Source organism: Moschus berezovskii, chromosome 20 (genome assembly GCF_049115385.1).
Source record: "Moschus berezovskii isolate FMDL1 chromosome 20, NW_MosBer_1.0, whole genome shotgun sequence".
NCBI classification, from domain to species: Eukaryota; Metazoa; Chordata; class Mammalia; order Artiodactyla; family Moschidae; genus Moschus; species Moschus berezovskii.
The window spans coordinates 35,884,561-35,899,265 of record NC_142479.1 but is presented as its reverse complement, the minus strand read 5'-3'; the positions used below and the strand labels follow the sequence as shown (position 1 = coordinate 35,899,265).

Genomic DNA, 14,705 nt, shown 5'->3' with positions numbered 1-14,705 from the left:
CAACAGACAAGCACATGTGCCTGGGCTCCTGACCCTACCAAGAAACAGGTCCAAGCTGGTGTCACAGATTGGACCCAATAATAAGACAGATTGAGAGCAGCAGTCAGGTGCACACACAGCTCCAGGCAGGGGGAGCCCAAGAATGTGGCTCAGCCACATGCAAGGGGACCATGGAGAGCTGGGATACCATCGGGGGGAGACGAGAGCCTATGGCCAACCTTTAGAGCCCACCAGGCTCCTAACCCAGGTCCCAACTTCTGCCCTCCACGTGCTCTTCAATCTCAGGCAAGTGACAGAACCCTCTGGGCCTCAGTCTCTTCATCCACAGAATAAAGATAAAACTGCCCTGCCCTGCTCATTCACAGACCTTGTGGGAGGAGCCAGATAATAACTATGAAAATATTTCGTAAGTTAAATGAATTATGCAAGGGACTCCCCTGGCAGTCCAGCGGTTAAGAACACTTTCCAATACAGGAAGCATGGAACTAAGGTTGGGGAACTAAGGTTCCATGTGCCATGGAGTATGGCCAAAAAATAAATAAATAAATTGTGGGACATTATTTATAAAACTAATGATTAGTATCGTGGTAGACATGTTCTGCAATGAAAAGGAAAAAGTCTAATCCATGCAAATGCAAAGTCACTTTGCTTTTTTAAAGAACTGACTGGCTCCTTGCCTGGCCAGACTCTGGTGTGAGCTGACCAGACTAAAACCCACAGACCTGCCAGGTTCCTTCCTTCGGAACCATCTACACGGTGACTAGGAACTCAGACTTTGGATCCGGGAGACCTGCATTCAAATCCCAGCTCTTCAGCTTAGCTGGGTGACTTGTAGCAAGTCACTTAAACCCCCTGGGCCTCCTTTTCCTCCAGGAGGAATGGAGAACAAACACATCAGACAGCTGTCACGGGAACGGATCAGATAATGTTCATGAATGATATAACTCAGTGCCTAGTGCACAGCAAGCCAGGGGGCAGGGGGTGAGGGGGTGGGGGCGGGGTAGGACAGCTACTGTTATCATTAATAAGAACAAAGCAAGGACACACCTCTCGCAGTTAGGGGTCCCAAGCCCCCAAGCAAAGAGACTCACTTCAGGCCCATTTTGCAGGGTTGGCTCTGAGGTTGGCTCAGTGGTAGAGGAAACTCAGGGAACAGGACAACAAAAGGGCCTCTAGGTCGGGCCAACCCCAGGGATGCAGGTTCCATTTCAGAGGCAGGGCCTGGGCTCACTCCCCAAACAGCCTCAGTTTCCCTCTGTCATCCCTGCTCTAAGTTGCCTGGCCCCAGCCTCCCCCACTGGGGCCTGGAGGATCCTCCCTGGGCCCTGCGTGCCACCCCCGGGCTGGCGGCTCTCACCGAGAAGGTCGTCTTGGTGACCTCCACGCTGTTATGGGTGATGCCCCCGCTGAGGCTGCCGGGGATGCCCCCGCCATGCTGCTTCTTCTGGCTGCTCACCATGGTCTCCATGGAGTGGCTGCGCACGCGGATGGCCCTCTGCGGGGAGAGCAGATGACAGAGGCCTAAGGGCTGGAGTCTGGTCCCTCTCAATGACTCTGTCCGCTTGACAGGGTCTGCAGATGCAGCCCTCAGCATGTACACACATGATCACACACCCACATACTACTGTTTGCAAAGTATTTTCATATACTCCATGCTCTGGGCATGGGTGGCTGTTTGCAGGCAGAGGTCAGAGAGGACACCAGCCAGAAGGAGCCAGAGGGGCCAATGCCCCAGCTCCTGGCAAGGTGGACAAAGGCTGTTATCTTCATCTTACAGGCGAGGAAAAAGAGGTTTGGACAGCCCAGTAAACCCAGGTGACCCTCGTCTGGCTACCACCTCTCCAAGCTACAGCTTCCTCATCTGTAAAACGAGGATGATGCACTCCGTGCAGGATCACATGGGGACTAAATACAGTCATGTGCCTGACCCCAATCCGACTTTTTCTTGCACAAATTAAATGTATTTCTATATTTATGCACCAGCAAGCCCTTCTGCCATCATCCCAAAATGTGCTGTGTGCAATGTGGCATACATTCACCTTGCTGAACCATAAGGAGCTCTTACTAATCCACACACTGAGCCTTCTGTCGCACTTGCAGGGGCTTAAGAGACTTTGAAGACAAGCCTCCAACCTGACACAGCTGCTGGAAGAAGAGATGCATGCTCAGACGGGGCAGAGGCGTGGGTTCTCAGTGGGGGCATGGAACTGCTCAGGCCCATGCAGGATCACCAAAGCCCAAAGGGCACGTGAGCAAACAGTGACGTGCCCAGGAGGGGACAACCAGGATGGCCAGGGGCTTGTCACAGAGCAGGCAGAGATGAGCAGAGCTCAAATCAAGGCTGCTGAGCACTCATCAGGGATGGGCCGGGAAGGTGATGACTACGCCCTCAGGTGGCTCTGCAGACCAACGTGGTTCTGCAACCAGATTCACAGGCAGTGGTCCTCCAGAGGCAGTGCTCAGCTTGACCCAGGGGAGGATTTCCTGACAAGGGAAGGCTCACAGGATCCCACCTACCACATGGATGCTACCCCCAGGTTCTGAACGCCTTCAAAGAGGACCTGAATGTTTAGGAAGGGAAGTTCTCTCCCATCACTTCCCTTTAATCACTTATTCGGTGACTTAATAATACAGCCAGGAGGCAATGCAGCTTAGAGATCACCAGCATGGAGTGCCAGGGTCCTACTGCCAGGACTATATCTGGACTCTGCTCTACCACCTATCAGCTGGTGTCCCTGGTAGGTTCCTCAGCTTTTCTGAGACTTGCCTGTGAAGTGGGATGGAGGAGATCAACACCGCAGGGCTCTGGTGAGCTTACACACAGAGGGCCCAGCGCATCATAAATAACCCACGTATGTGGCTACTCTATTGTTAGTGATAAGCATTTCTTGTGTGCCTCCCGTGTGTCCAGCATTGTGCCAGGAATAAGGAGATTTAAGGGAAGGGAGTGAAAGAAGTAGAAGACTCAGCCCCTGCCCCCAAGAAGCATACACGTCAGCTGGGGGAACAGGACGCATTCCTCAAAAGTAGGGTGACGCCAAAGACCCAGGGCCAGTGAGGGGTGCCCTCTGCATTCATTAGCTGTCCAGGACCCCAGGACCTCAGGTCTACATACAAACATATATGGATGCAGATATCCTTAGCTGCTCACAAACAAGTGCTTTTCCCCTCCACTGCCGCTTATTGGTAGCAGAGCCACCATTGATCCAATGTCCCCTCTTCCTCCTTGAGACAAAGGAGTAAATCATGACCCCCCATCCCCATGGCGGTAGAACATGAGGGGATGCCTTCTGGGGGCTTTGGGGAAAGGTTTCCTCAATGACCCCCAAAAGAGATGTGACGTGTCTGCTTCTAAAACCACAGCAGCCACCTTGGGGCCAAGAGGTGTCAAGCCTGAGGGACGAAGCTGACGAGCTGAGGATGCCAGAAGGGAAAGAAGGAACCTGGATGACCATGCGCCACCTCAGGCCTTGTTTTAAGTGCGCTAATGGACTTTCCTTCTTGTGTGAGCCAGCAGAACCTCAGCTTCAGAAAACTGACATGGAAGGATGAGCACGTGGACACAGCTCCCATCCTCACGGGGCTCATTCCCACACTCGCACACATATGTGTCAGCTTACACACTCCACGAGCCAACCTCCAGATGGTCTCATATGGAAGAGCTAACCTCCTTCCCTCCCTTAAAGTATCGAGAGAAGAGCTTGGTCTGCAGCACGGTGGTCCCAAGAAATCAGCACGAATGGTGGTCCCAACCCACACAGCAGACACCCTGGGGGTGTCTCCTCAAGGTCAGGAATTCAAGCTTCAGCCCCACTGAGAACCACAACCTGCCTGCCTTTCCATCCTGACAAAGGAAGCTGATTCAGGAAGGAGCACTGTTTGCAAATAAGCATGGAACCTACCAACCACCCATTCCTCATTCCACCTAGCCTCTCCCATCTGAGCCAAAGACACCCCTTAAGGGATCTCATCTCTAGCCTCCTCTCTCCCTTTCTAGGCTCTAGAGTCACTGAGCAACAGTTTACTGCAACGTGGTTAAAACAGCTACCACATTCTATTCATCTCATCATGCAAAGAACATTAAGTCATGGACCTTTTGGAGGACTGAAGGCAGGGAAAGCAGGATACCATGCTAGGGAGTCCCCAGATAAACATCAAAGATCCTTAAAATGAATCAAGTGCTCCATAAATCTCAGCATTACTTCATTCCATGGGTGCCCTCAGATGCCGCAAACACTAATCATCAACAACGCCATGTCAACTAGTCATTTATGTTCTGATGTGTTCCCTGCTGTCTCTTTCCAGAGAACATCTGACATGGGTATTAAGCCCTGTGTGATGGTATCTGGTCTACTGAGCTCCACATACATGATCTTATGGAATCCTGCCACTCAGATGCAAAGAGGGCAGCACCGATAGAAAAGGTCCCTAGAGGTAAGTGATAACCCGGGTCACACTGCAGGTAAGAGATGGAGCCAGGACCCAAACTCAGAACCTGGTCTCTAAATAGAAGGGCTCAAGGATCCCCAAAGTGGTTCAGATTCAACATATAATTCAACTGGTTGATGGACCAAAGGTGATCAGAAGCCATGAAGCTTTAGCACCTCCTCCCACCACTACCACACACACACACACACACAAAATCTCCAACAGTGATGTCAGGGAAGAATCTTCTTGAATGCCCCTGATGCCACTGTTTGAGTCAACAAGACAAGAATGATAGATAATGGACTGACAGGGAATTCCAGGGATGTGCAGGGCAGCCATCTGCGGCTCAAAGCAAACAGGAGGGGGTTTGCATCCTGGTTCTTCCCAGGAGAGCATGTGAACCTCTCGGAGACAGTCCTCTGGTCCACAAGCATGAGGATGACACATTGGACACTTGCTGTGATACCTGCATGCCCAGGGCCAGCCCTCCTCCTCCACCCTGAGACAATGGCTCCCTCCAAGCCTAAAATAATGCTTGATTCGGACAAAATCACCCAGTGACATGGTCTAGAGGATTCCATCAGTTTCAACCTGATGTAGAGCTGGAAGCCCTCGGCTTCTCAAGTTGGGCAGAAGGTAAAGGGTGAAGATAAGAGTGGAGGGCAGTGCTGTAGAAAGAAGAAGGCAACGGGACAAAAACCTCTGCAAAGGATAAAACCTTTGCAGGAGCATCAGCTCTGCAGGGACCAAATGGACCTGTTCCCACTCACCCCAGTACATCCGGGCCACAGTGCACCGCCCCTCTGCTTCCCAGGGGCAAGCTCACTGCTTTCAAGGCTGCCTGTGCCAGCAGCGGACAGCATGGCCTTTGGAAAGGTCTTCTGTGCACTGATCTGAAATCTTGACATTCCCAGCCCTCGACTTCTCTGACTCGTCTATTCCCAGTTCACACAACTATCCCTACCTGTCCTCACAGTCTGCCCTCCTCCCAGCCAGCCACCTCCGGTTGCATCTCCATCCCCAGCCACTAGGGTTTCCCAGCCCTCAGTTCACCTCCTGGCTTACCTTCAAATGAGTTCTCCTCTGGGAGAGTCAGAAAAGAGAGAGGGAGTCACTTTCTGGGTACCTGCTCATGTCACTTCATTTCAGCTGGGGAAGGGAGCTGAGTACCAGTTAGCACCATGGAGGAAGCACGTCTCCTCCGGGTCAACCACAAACCTCTCATGCTTACAGATGGGTTTTGTGAGTGTTACAGTTTGACAAATTCAAGACACAGTGCCCAGACATGAGCACTAATGGGGACAGGCCTACTGATACCAGGCAAGCCCCAGAGGCAGGGCCTTGGAGAGAAAGATGCTAATCGTTGGCCTGCTGAGGGGCTCCTAATCAGGAAGTACTGAGGTCCATAACGAGTCTTTGGTCCCTCTAGCAGCCCAGTGGGATAAGGAAATATCCCTCTGCACCTCCACCTCGACAGACCAGAGCTCCAAGCCATGAGCTACAGGGCTGCCCTGCCTGTAGGGATTTCTGCATGGATTTCTGCAGCTCGGTGCTCCTCTCCTGCCACTAGGGGTCAGAGAAGACCAGTGTATCACCTACCACATACCCTCAGAGGTTGGGAGGAAATCACCTGACCACTCCCTGGTTGCTGTGGTCCCAGTTCCCCTGACACTGGGTGACCATTCTCTCCATGGACCTTCATCCCCCTTCCTCATGATGAGGTCGGCGGAGGGTTAGCTAGTTAGCAGGGCTAGCTCTGAGTTTCTTCCTTGGGGTATTAATTCCCTGATAGCTCAGTTGGTAAAGAATCTGCCTGCAATGCAGGAGACCCCAGTTTGATTCCTGGGTCAGGAAGATCCAATGGAGAAGGGGAAGGCTACCCACTCCAGTATTCTGACCTAGAGAATCCAGTCCATGGGGTTGCAAAGAGTCAGACGCGACTGAGCGACTTTCACTTTCTTTCACATAGCATGTGGATACACCAAGTATCATCCCTCTTTTCCTTTTATTGCGAGCATGCTTTGTCGCTCAGTCATCTCCGACTCTTTGCACCTCTTTGGACTGTAGCCTCCCAGGACGAATAAAAACTTCATCAGTAGCTGGCAGTAGCTGAGAATGGCATTCAAGAACAGTAGTTGAGAAGTCATTATTTTTCAGTAACGTACACTCCCTTTAAAAAAAAAGTCTTCTTGCAAGACTCCAAAAATATGTTCACAGACCTCCAACAACAGTGGTCCCTGGACTGTATATGCAATATACCTACATAGTCCATAGAAATATTTTTTAATGGAGAGTTTCAGGAGGCCTGGCGTGCTGTGATTCATAGGGTCGCAGAGAGTCGGACACGACTGAGTGACTGAACTGAACTGAACTGAACTTCAAGGTAAAAGTTTAGCCTCTATAATTAGAAATATGCACCTACAGATAGATGGATAATCACACGTGCAAGCGCGCTAAGTCACTTCGGTCGTGTCTGATTCTTTGCAACCCCATGGAATGTAGCCCACCCGGCTCCTCTGTCCATGGGATTCTCCAGGCAAGGCTAGTGAAGTGGGTTGCCACGCCCTCCTCCCGGGGACCTTCCCGACCCAGGGACTGAACCCATGTCTCTTACGTCTCCTGCGCTGGCAGGCGGGTTCTTTACCACTAGCGCCACCTGCAAAGCACCAGATAGATACTCATCTAAAGCAAAAGTGCAAAATTTCAAAGCGTTTGTAAACAGGCAGATTCCTCAGAATATCTTTAAGACTCTCAGTTTGAAAAGCATGCCTAGATGCTCATAAACGAATGGTTCTGTTTCTCACAAGAGAAAAGCTTAAATGAGAGCCAAGGGGATTGAAGTAACAGATGAAGAGCTATTCTAAGTAGTGCGCCAGGCAGCACAGCCCAGGACATTGATGGGTCTGCCTGCAGGTGAAGGAAGAGCAATCACGGAGGCAAGGGCTGAGACGGCCTTCAGTCCTGGGAATGCTCAGGTCTGTCTCCACGTGCCTAAGAGATGAGAAATTTGACAGGAGAAAGATGAAACACGCAACTTTTCTTCCTGCGGTCATTTCCCACACCGTTCCTGTGAATGATTCCACAGAGGTCTGGGTGAGGAGTTCCAAGGGAATGCCAGTGATTCTGACACCCAACACCACTCAAGTGGCCCCTAAAGAAATACCAAAACTAGAGACGGTTTCCTGAGCTGGATCAGATCCAAGGCAAGGTCGCAGGCACAGCCCAAACATCAGAACCCTTCCATCTACTGGGCTTCATGCCACTACACGTGGCCTGCCCCCAGTTTGGGAGACATTCAGGCAAAGATGGAAGGGACGGGAGAAAGAACTTGTGTTCCCAGCAAGGCTTGCAAAAAAAAAAAAAGCTGATCGTAACTGGCAGAGCTCTGAAGGCTTACTCGGTGTGACTGACCGTGACAGTGACCGTGACATGACTATCCCCTCCCCTTACCTGACAGTGCTACCTCAAAGACAGACAGGGAGGCAGAAAGCAGAAGCCAGTCTGTATTCAGCCGACAGTTGGAAGGATTTAGGGTTGAAAAGATGGATTCCCTGGATTACTGAATCAAAGATGAGCAATGATAAAGTCTTTAAGCATCTCTCTTGGAAAAGCCCTTTAATGGGACCCCCTGGAGTCAAAGACAGATCTACTGCTTCTCCAGCTGGAGGCAAGAGCCTGGACAAATGACCTCAGGCCACTCTCCCTTAGACACACAACCTGTCTGTAGCTGCTAGGGCCATTTTATCCACTGTCCACAGCCTACAAGCTTTTTCAGGTTATAGAAACATTTGAAATCTAAAAAACTAATTATTAATTCCTCGATACAGAAAAAAAAACCTGCAAAACCGAAAGCAACAAAGGCTTCATTACATGTCTGCAATATACAGCATGATGTTAGCTAGTCAACTGCAGCTCGAGTCTTACATGAATTACATTGACTGTGGGACTCAGGAACCGCTTGATGTGCTTGCTGTGATGGGGGGTGGGGGGAGCCTACAAAAGTTTTCCCAATTACCTGGTCTCATGGTCACCCCTCTCTTGGCTGGGCTAGCCAGTCTGGCTTCCTCCTTCCTCCCCTTTCATCTCGTCTCTTATCCCTCATCCCCCTTTCTTCTTGATCTCCCAATTTCTATTTCACCCTGCCTGGCTCTGACCATCAGGACTGAAACAGATGCCCCAGGAATCTCCCGCCAGCCTCAGCAAGCAGCTTGGCTCCTACCCTCTCCCCCATGAGGAATCTCAGCAGCTGGCCCCAACTAGGGCAACAAAGCCCTGCCCTGCTCTCTGCGGTCCAACCTGGCAGCCAGGGACGGACCCCAGGCTTGCCCGGGCCAGGCTAGCATGGGTGGAGTCCTAACAGAGTCGGGAACCAGGAGGCAGTGTCATGTAGCTGTTAAGAACAAAAGCCTTGGGAATCTGCCAGACCCAGATTTAACTCCCGTGTCTGCTGGGTAACTTGGGACAAACCGCTTTGTCTCTTTGAGTCTTAGCTTCCTCACATGTAAAATCACACCCATCATTATTAAAACTGAGGGTGAATTATCAAACCAAAATTATCGTGCCCATAATAACAGCCTTCCTCACAGGGCACAGAGGGCAGTCGTGAGGCTTTTGATGGAATAATGTGCATTAAGCTTTCACTTTCCATGAAAACAGTAATACCAGCTAACACTTCCACTGAGCACTTCTTGTATTCCAGGCCACATGCACTTTTCCAGGCATTATTTCAATGAGTTTTCCCACTATTCCATGACAGAGATCCTATTGATCATCCCTGTATTGTTGGTAAGGAATCCACAGCTCCAGAGACTTTAAAAGACCGTGCCCAGGGTCACATAGGGCTGGGATTCTAACATGGGCAGGTCCAACCCAACTCCACACATACTGCCACCAAAATGGCATCTTTATAAATCATCCTGCAATGGGCAATCCAGCAGAACATGGGCCTAAAAACCAGAAAACCTGGGTTTGAAACAAGGCTCTATCTCTCCTATAGGGGTAACATTTCGAGCAGCCCTTCGGTCTCGCTCAGTCTATCCCCTGGTGTGTAAGTGAAAAATATTGATTTGGTCAAAAAGTTCGTTCAGGTTTTCCCATAAGATGTTATGGAAAATTCCAAATGACCTTTTTGACCAATCCAATAATAAGACCCAAGTTCTGCCAACTACACAAGATGACAGCCAAGCTCAAATTGGATGATGGGTGTAAATACTGGGTAGACCAATAAGCACTTGGCAAGCATGTGATGATTAACCTTTTTATCCCAAGTGTCTGTCAAAGCTCGACTTGAATACTTCCAGAGACAGGAGGTTCACTACTTATCTTAGTAGCACTCTCTGGTTAGAAAAGTCTCCACTTTGCAAAGTCCACAAGGACTTGCCTGTAACTCCATCCCACCAGCCCTGGCCAGGTCCTCCACTGCCCTGCCAGTTGAGAACAACCCTTGCAGTCTCCCACACTGGCTGTCAGAGACCCCTAAGGCTTGTGTCCTTGCCTCTGATATCCTGCCCTGGGGTCCCCAACCACAGAAAGAGGCAGATGAAAGCAGCAATGTTCTTATTTTGCACAGGCTCCTCTCAGGAGCCTCTCCTGAGGGGCTCAGGCTCCTCTCCTGCTGCTAACGCTTCCCCTGTCTCTGCCTACCAGACCAGGCCAGGAGGAGATGATACAGATCAAAGAAAGGAGGTAGAAGATGGCCAGAGACACTGCTGGTGCTCTGACTGCTCACACTCCCCGATGCCCCTGCCCTCTGCAAACACCTGTGATGCCCCTGCGGCCTGCCCGCTCCAGCTGGCACTTGGGCTCTGGGGTCAGGATCACCAGGGCTTTGCCCTGCTGTCTTCCCCGGGTCCACCCCCACACATACCTCGCTGCCCTAGCAATAGCCAGCCACTCTGTGCCCGTACCTTAAAAGACTCCAGGAACCCCCCATGGCCCCCATTCTCAAACTTTTCCTCTTCTGGGCCCAGGCCCAGCATGGCCTGAGTGTGGGCGTGGAGTTCATCATGAAGGTTGTCCAGGAGGGCGGCCCTCGTCCGGTCCTGGAAGGGAAAAGGGACATTGTGAAGCTGGCACTGGTGGCAGAGCCGTGCCCTCTCCCTGGGGGGATCCTGACACCTGGCCCAAGGGCTGCTATTCCGTCAATTGCATCCAGGCGACGGGGACCTACCTCCTGTCTGGGCTCCACACTCTCAAATGCTGCAGCTAACTCGGGCCTTCTGCCCTCCACCCTCTGCCCCTTTTCCCTGGGCCATCCTGCCCTCCCACGGCTCTGCCCTGATGACTCCCTGCCCAGATCTCTGCCCCAGGCGCCACCTCCACGTACCAAACTACCCAGAGCTCTCCTCCATCCAAACGTTTATCCAGGGCCATGTATATAACCTTCATTGGGCAGAGGTCGGGGGAGAGCAGTGGAGAGAGGGCATTCACACAGACCAGAACAAGCCCTTCCAGCAACCTAGCCTTTGTGAGCACATCCAAATAGCAGGTCTAGATAGAACCCATCTCCAGTGGTCCCCATGCTAGCAAAGAGCCCAAGCCAAAGGCTCAAGAGCCACCTCACAAACCCACTTCACCATAGCCTTATAAACATCATGTCTTTCTGATTCTAACCATTTCCTATGCCCAGTGTAAGCAGCTGTCACTATGTCCTTTGGACTCCCATAATAGCTTCTAACTGGCCACCCTTTCTCCCTCCTCCCGTTCAATCTCCCCTCTCTCCCACACCCTCCTGTATTTCATTAGGGCCCCATCACCTCTAGATGGAAGTCTTTCTTGATCTGACCCCCTAGCATTGCCAAAGGGGCCTCCCACATTCCAGACTCCACATGAATGCTTAGGCCATATTCAATCCTCTAGAGTCCCTCACAAAGTCGTGCTCTGAATCTGCTGGGCCTTTGCTCATGCTATTTGTTTTTCACGCCTAGAATAACCATTCTCATTCTCTCTTCCTGGCAAAAGATTCATCAGATATCCAGATTCAGCAGCTCAAGGGCCACCCCCTCCAAGAAGCCTTCCTTGAACATACCCTCCGTTCCCCAGATGCAAAAGCAGCCTCAGTACCGGCCTCCATCACAGTCCAGCGCACTGTATCCTACCTGTGTCCCACAAGCCTACGAGCTCTTTAAGGGCAGAAACTCTGTCTCCAGGACTCCAGGATCCCAGGGAACAGAACAGAGTCTAGCACACAGTAGGTGCTGATCAGTGAATGGTTGACTAGACCTAAAGTTTGGATGGCGTTTCCACAAGAAAGAGTTCCATATCAACACAAGGGTGAAGGCTCAGAGGGGCAAAGGTGGTGCTTCCCAATCTTAAACAGCCCCCAAGATCAGACCCCCCCCCCAAGAAAAGGCTGTTCTAGAGGACAGAAGGAAGATCAGAAACCATGCTCTCACCTCCAGCTTCGCAAACTTGTCCGACTTGCAGCAAGCATTCTCTGCATTGGTGAGCTTGGTGAGCAGAAACTCCCTAAACTCCGGGCCCTGGAACAGACAAGACATCCCACCCTTATAGCTGTTGTTGCCCAAAGGGCTTCAGCCACAGGAAGAGGTAGGCAGAACAGGGGCTGTGGGGAGAGCCCCTCAAAGGTCTGACACTTCATCATCTCTAGCCCAGCCCAAGCCCACCTGCTAAGATACCAACGCAGAAACCAGCTTTCCTGGGACTGGGAAACCAACCCTCACACCACACAGTGGCATTTCCATGACTGCAAGCCATCTGTGCCCAGGGCTCCTGGGACTGGATTATGGCATAAAAACCCTTCTTTTGGCAGAAAGGCAACCCCAGGGTCAAACAGCCTGACAAAAGGCCCTGTGCGGGCCAGGCTGGCAGCACTTGGAGGGGTGGGGAGAGACCCCACACGAGGAGATTCCCCTGACCCTGCTGAAGGTTCTCCTGAAAGTTCTAGCCCAATTCGCCCCCCCTGCACTCCCTGCCACTCAGGTGTGGAATCCTAGAGTCTCAGATATGAGAGGGGCAGAAAGGAGAATCTCTTACCTTCTGGAAAACAGGGGGGCTGGGCAGGGGTGGGCCGAAGGCGGGCACGTCTTCCCGTGCGGTGACTGCGACCTGAAACACAGAGGGGCTTGGTGTGGGCCCGGAGGGAGGAAACGCAGGCTGAGGATGACAGGTGTTCGGTGCCCCGGTCCTGGGGGGTCTACGTCCCTTCTCCCTCCGCCCCTTCCAAGAATACAGTAAGGTGCCTCCTGAGCCATCACCAGCACACCGGAGCCACTGTTCCTAGAAGTGGGGCTGGACAGCATAGAGCCATCTGCGTGCCCTCCTCTGCGTTCCCGAGGCCGGAAGTGAGACAGCTGGACAGGGTTGAGCAGCAGCCTGGAAGCCTAATTCTAAGGCAGTTAACAAGGGCCCAGGAAACGGTATCTCATTACCTCATTCGACTGGGATGTTAACCCTACAGACAGGACACAGGGAGAATTATCAGCCCTGGATTCCTGATGAGGAACCAGACGCCCAGAGCCATGAAGCCAGCCCCGCAAAGACTCCAGAGATGAACCCCAGAGATGAACAGAGAATCCAAAGCTTCCCAATCCTGCTCTGGGGCTCTCTCCCACAACACTGACTCCAAAAGCTGGCCAGACGTCAAAATCCCTTCAAGTGTTTAAAAATAAATGGCAATGGCATGGGCTCCACCCTGAACCTACTGAATCAGCAGCTCTGGGGTGAAGCCAGGAGTCTGTAACTATTTGAACGCACCTCAGAGTTTCTGCGCCGTCAGTGGACGGGTGTTCGGGAGCCCTGGTCTCAGACACAAAGGGTCAGTGAGACTAGGTGAGGCTTGAACTAACAGAGCACCACAGCCCAGGCTGGGAGTCCTAATTCTAAGGCAGTAACAAGAGCCCAGGAGATGCTATCTCATTACCTCATTCGACTGGGATGCTAACCCTACAGAGAGGACACGGGGAGGCTGGGAATTCGGGGTGGGGGGACATCAGGGTGCTCTGCATGGGGGTGTCCCAGGCTCTGGGTGGGGTGTGTGCACCTCCGGGCCGCCTGATGAGCAGGAACTTGGTGAGAGGGGGCACCGAGGTGCTCTGGGGTCTCCTAGGCTCGGGACAGGCCCCTCGCCTGTACCTCTCCTCCATCTCTGCACGGAGGTGCCCTGATTTCACCTGCTTTCAGCCCACGAGGCTGCAGGCCTCTCTGGAGACTCTGCCCTCTCCCATCCCCTGGCGGCTGCTGACGTGAGCCCAGCACCGGTCCGCTGCCAGCCTCCCGGGCCTGTGAAGTAGGGCAGATGCAGAGAGCCTGCCAGGCGGGGTGAGCAGGCAGCTCGGAGCCCGGCCAAGGAAAGGTCCTGCCAGGGTCTGGAGAGGGAGGGAGCCAGAGAGGGCCGGTCAGTATGACTTTCTCTCCCCAAGCGCTGGGCTATCCTCACAGCTGCCGCCACCCCGCCACCCCCCACCCCTGCAGTGCCCGGAGTCAGGAAATGGTGTGTGTTTGACTGACGTGATTTCTGGCTGTTTCCAGCTGCGAAACCGTTCCCCCTCCACCACCCACCATGCACCCATGGCACAAGTCAAGAATTCCACCCGCAGAGCCAAATCTGGGGGGAGGGGAGGGGAAGGCAGTGAGGCTGCTGACGGGGATGAGGCCAGAGGCCAGGCTCAGCTCTCCCCTCTTCCCGTCCCGACGCCCCCTCCTTCTCAGGCTTGCATTAGAGCGGTCTGTGCTGACTGGGGCAGATGCACTCTTAAATCCACCCCAGTCACCCAGCCAGACAAGCCCACGGAAAGGAGAGAGGAGCCTTCCTTTGACGGCCAATCGCGACCTCCGTGTGCTCCATCTCCTGACCCTTTTCCAGCCAAATGCCCGGGCCTCTGTTGTTCCCTCCTCCTGGGGAAGGCTGGGTGGCTGATTTGAAAGCAGAAGCTGCCTAAACACAACCTCACCTTCCTGTTTTCTAAATCCAGCCAAGGCCTCCCAGCAGGAGTGGGGGCAGGGCTCAGAAGGACAGAGCCAGCAGGTGACTCTGGGGAGAGACTCTTCAGGACTAGAAAGCGGAAGGAGGCATGGGCCTGTGGTTAACAAGGATGCACCAGGGAGGCGGGGAGCCTCCAGGGACTCCAGGCTTACTAAGATCCTGTCTGTCCAAGCGTGGCCTGGAAGCCTTAGGGGACCACGAGGTTGCCCAAGCAACAGACCAGTAGTGAAGGGAAGCGGGTACACAGATAGCAGCCCACCCCTGTGGCCTGTTTCACACTAGATTCCTGGTGCTTTTGCAGAACTTGAAGAGTCTGGGAGGGGAGGGACTCCTA

The 14,705-nt window shown here is 52.7% G+C and overlaps 1 protein-coding gene across 11 annotated transcripts in view; it reads right to left on the bottom strand.

The window, feature by feature from the left end:
• The window catches only part of RAP1GAP2 (RAP1 GTPase activating protein 2), a 208,492-nt gene that overhangs the window by 14,054 nt on the left and 179,733 nt on the right, over positions 1–14,705 (bottom strand). For all 11 annotated transcript variants that reach the window (XR_016035486.1, XM_055403701.2, XM_055403718.2 and 8 more), the window contains 4 exons: positions 12,424–12,495; positions 11,823–11,909; positions 10,335–10,469; positions 1,358–1,495 (listed from right to left, as the gene is read on the bottom strand). Coding sequence is in view for 10 of the 11 variants with exons in the window: in XM_055403701.2 (XP_055259676.2) it covers positions 1,358–1,495; positions 10,335–10,469; positions 11,823–11,909; positions 12,424–12,495 (432 nt within the window). In the remaining variant the exon portion in view is untranslated. The remainder of the gene's footprint in view (positions 1–1,357; positions 1,496–10,334; positions 10,470–11,822; positions 11,910–12,423; positions 12,496–14,705) is intronic.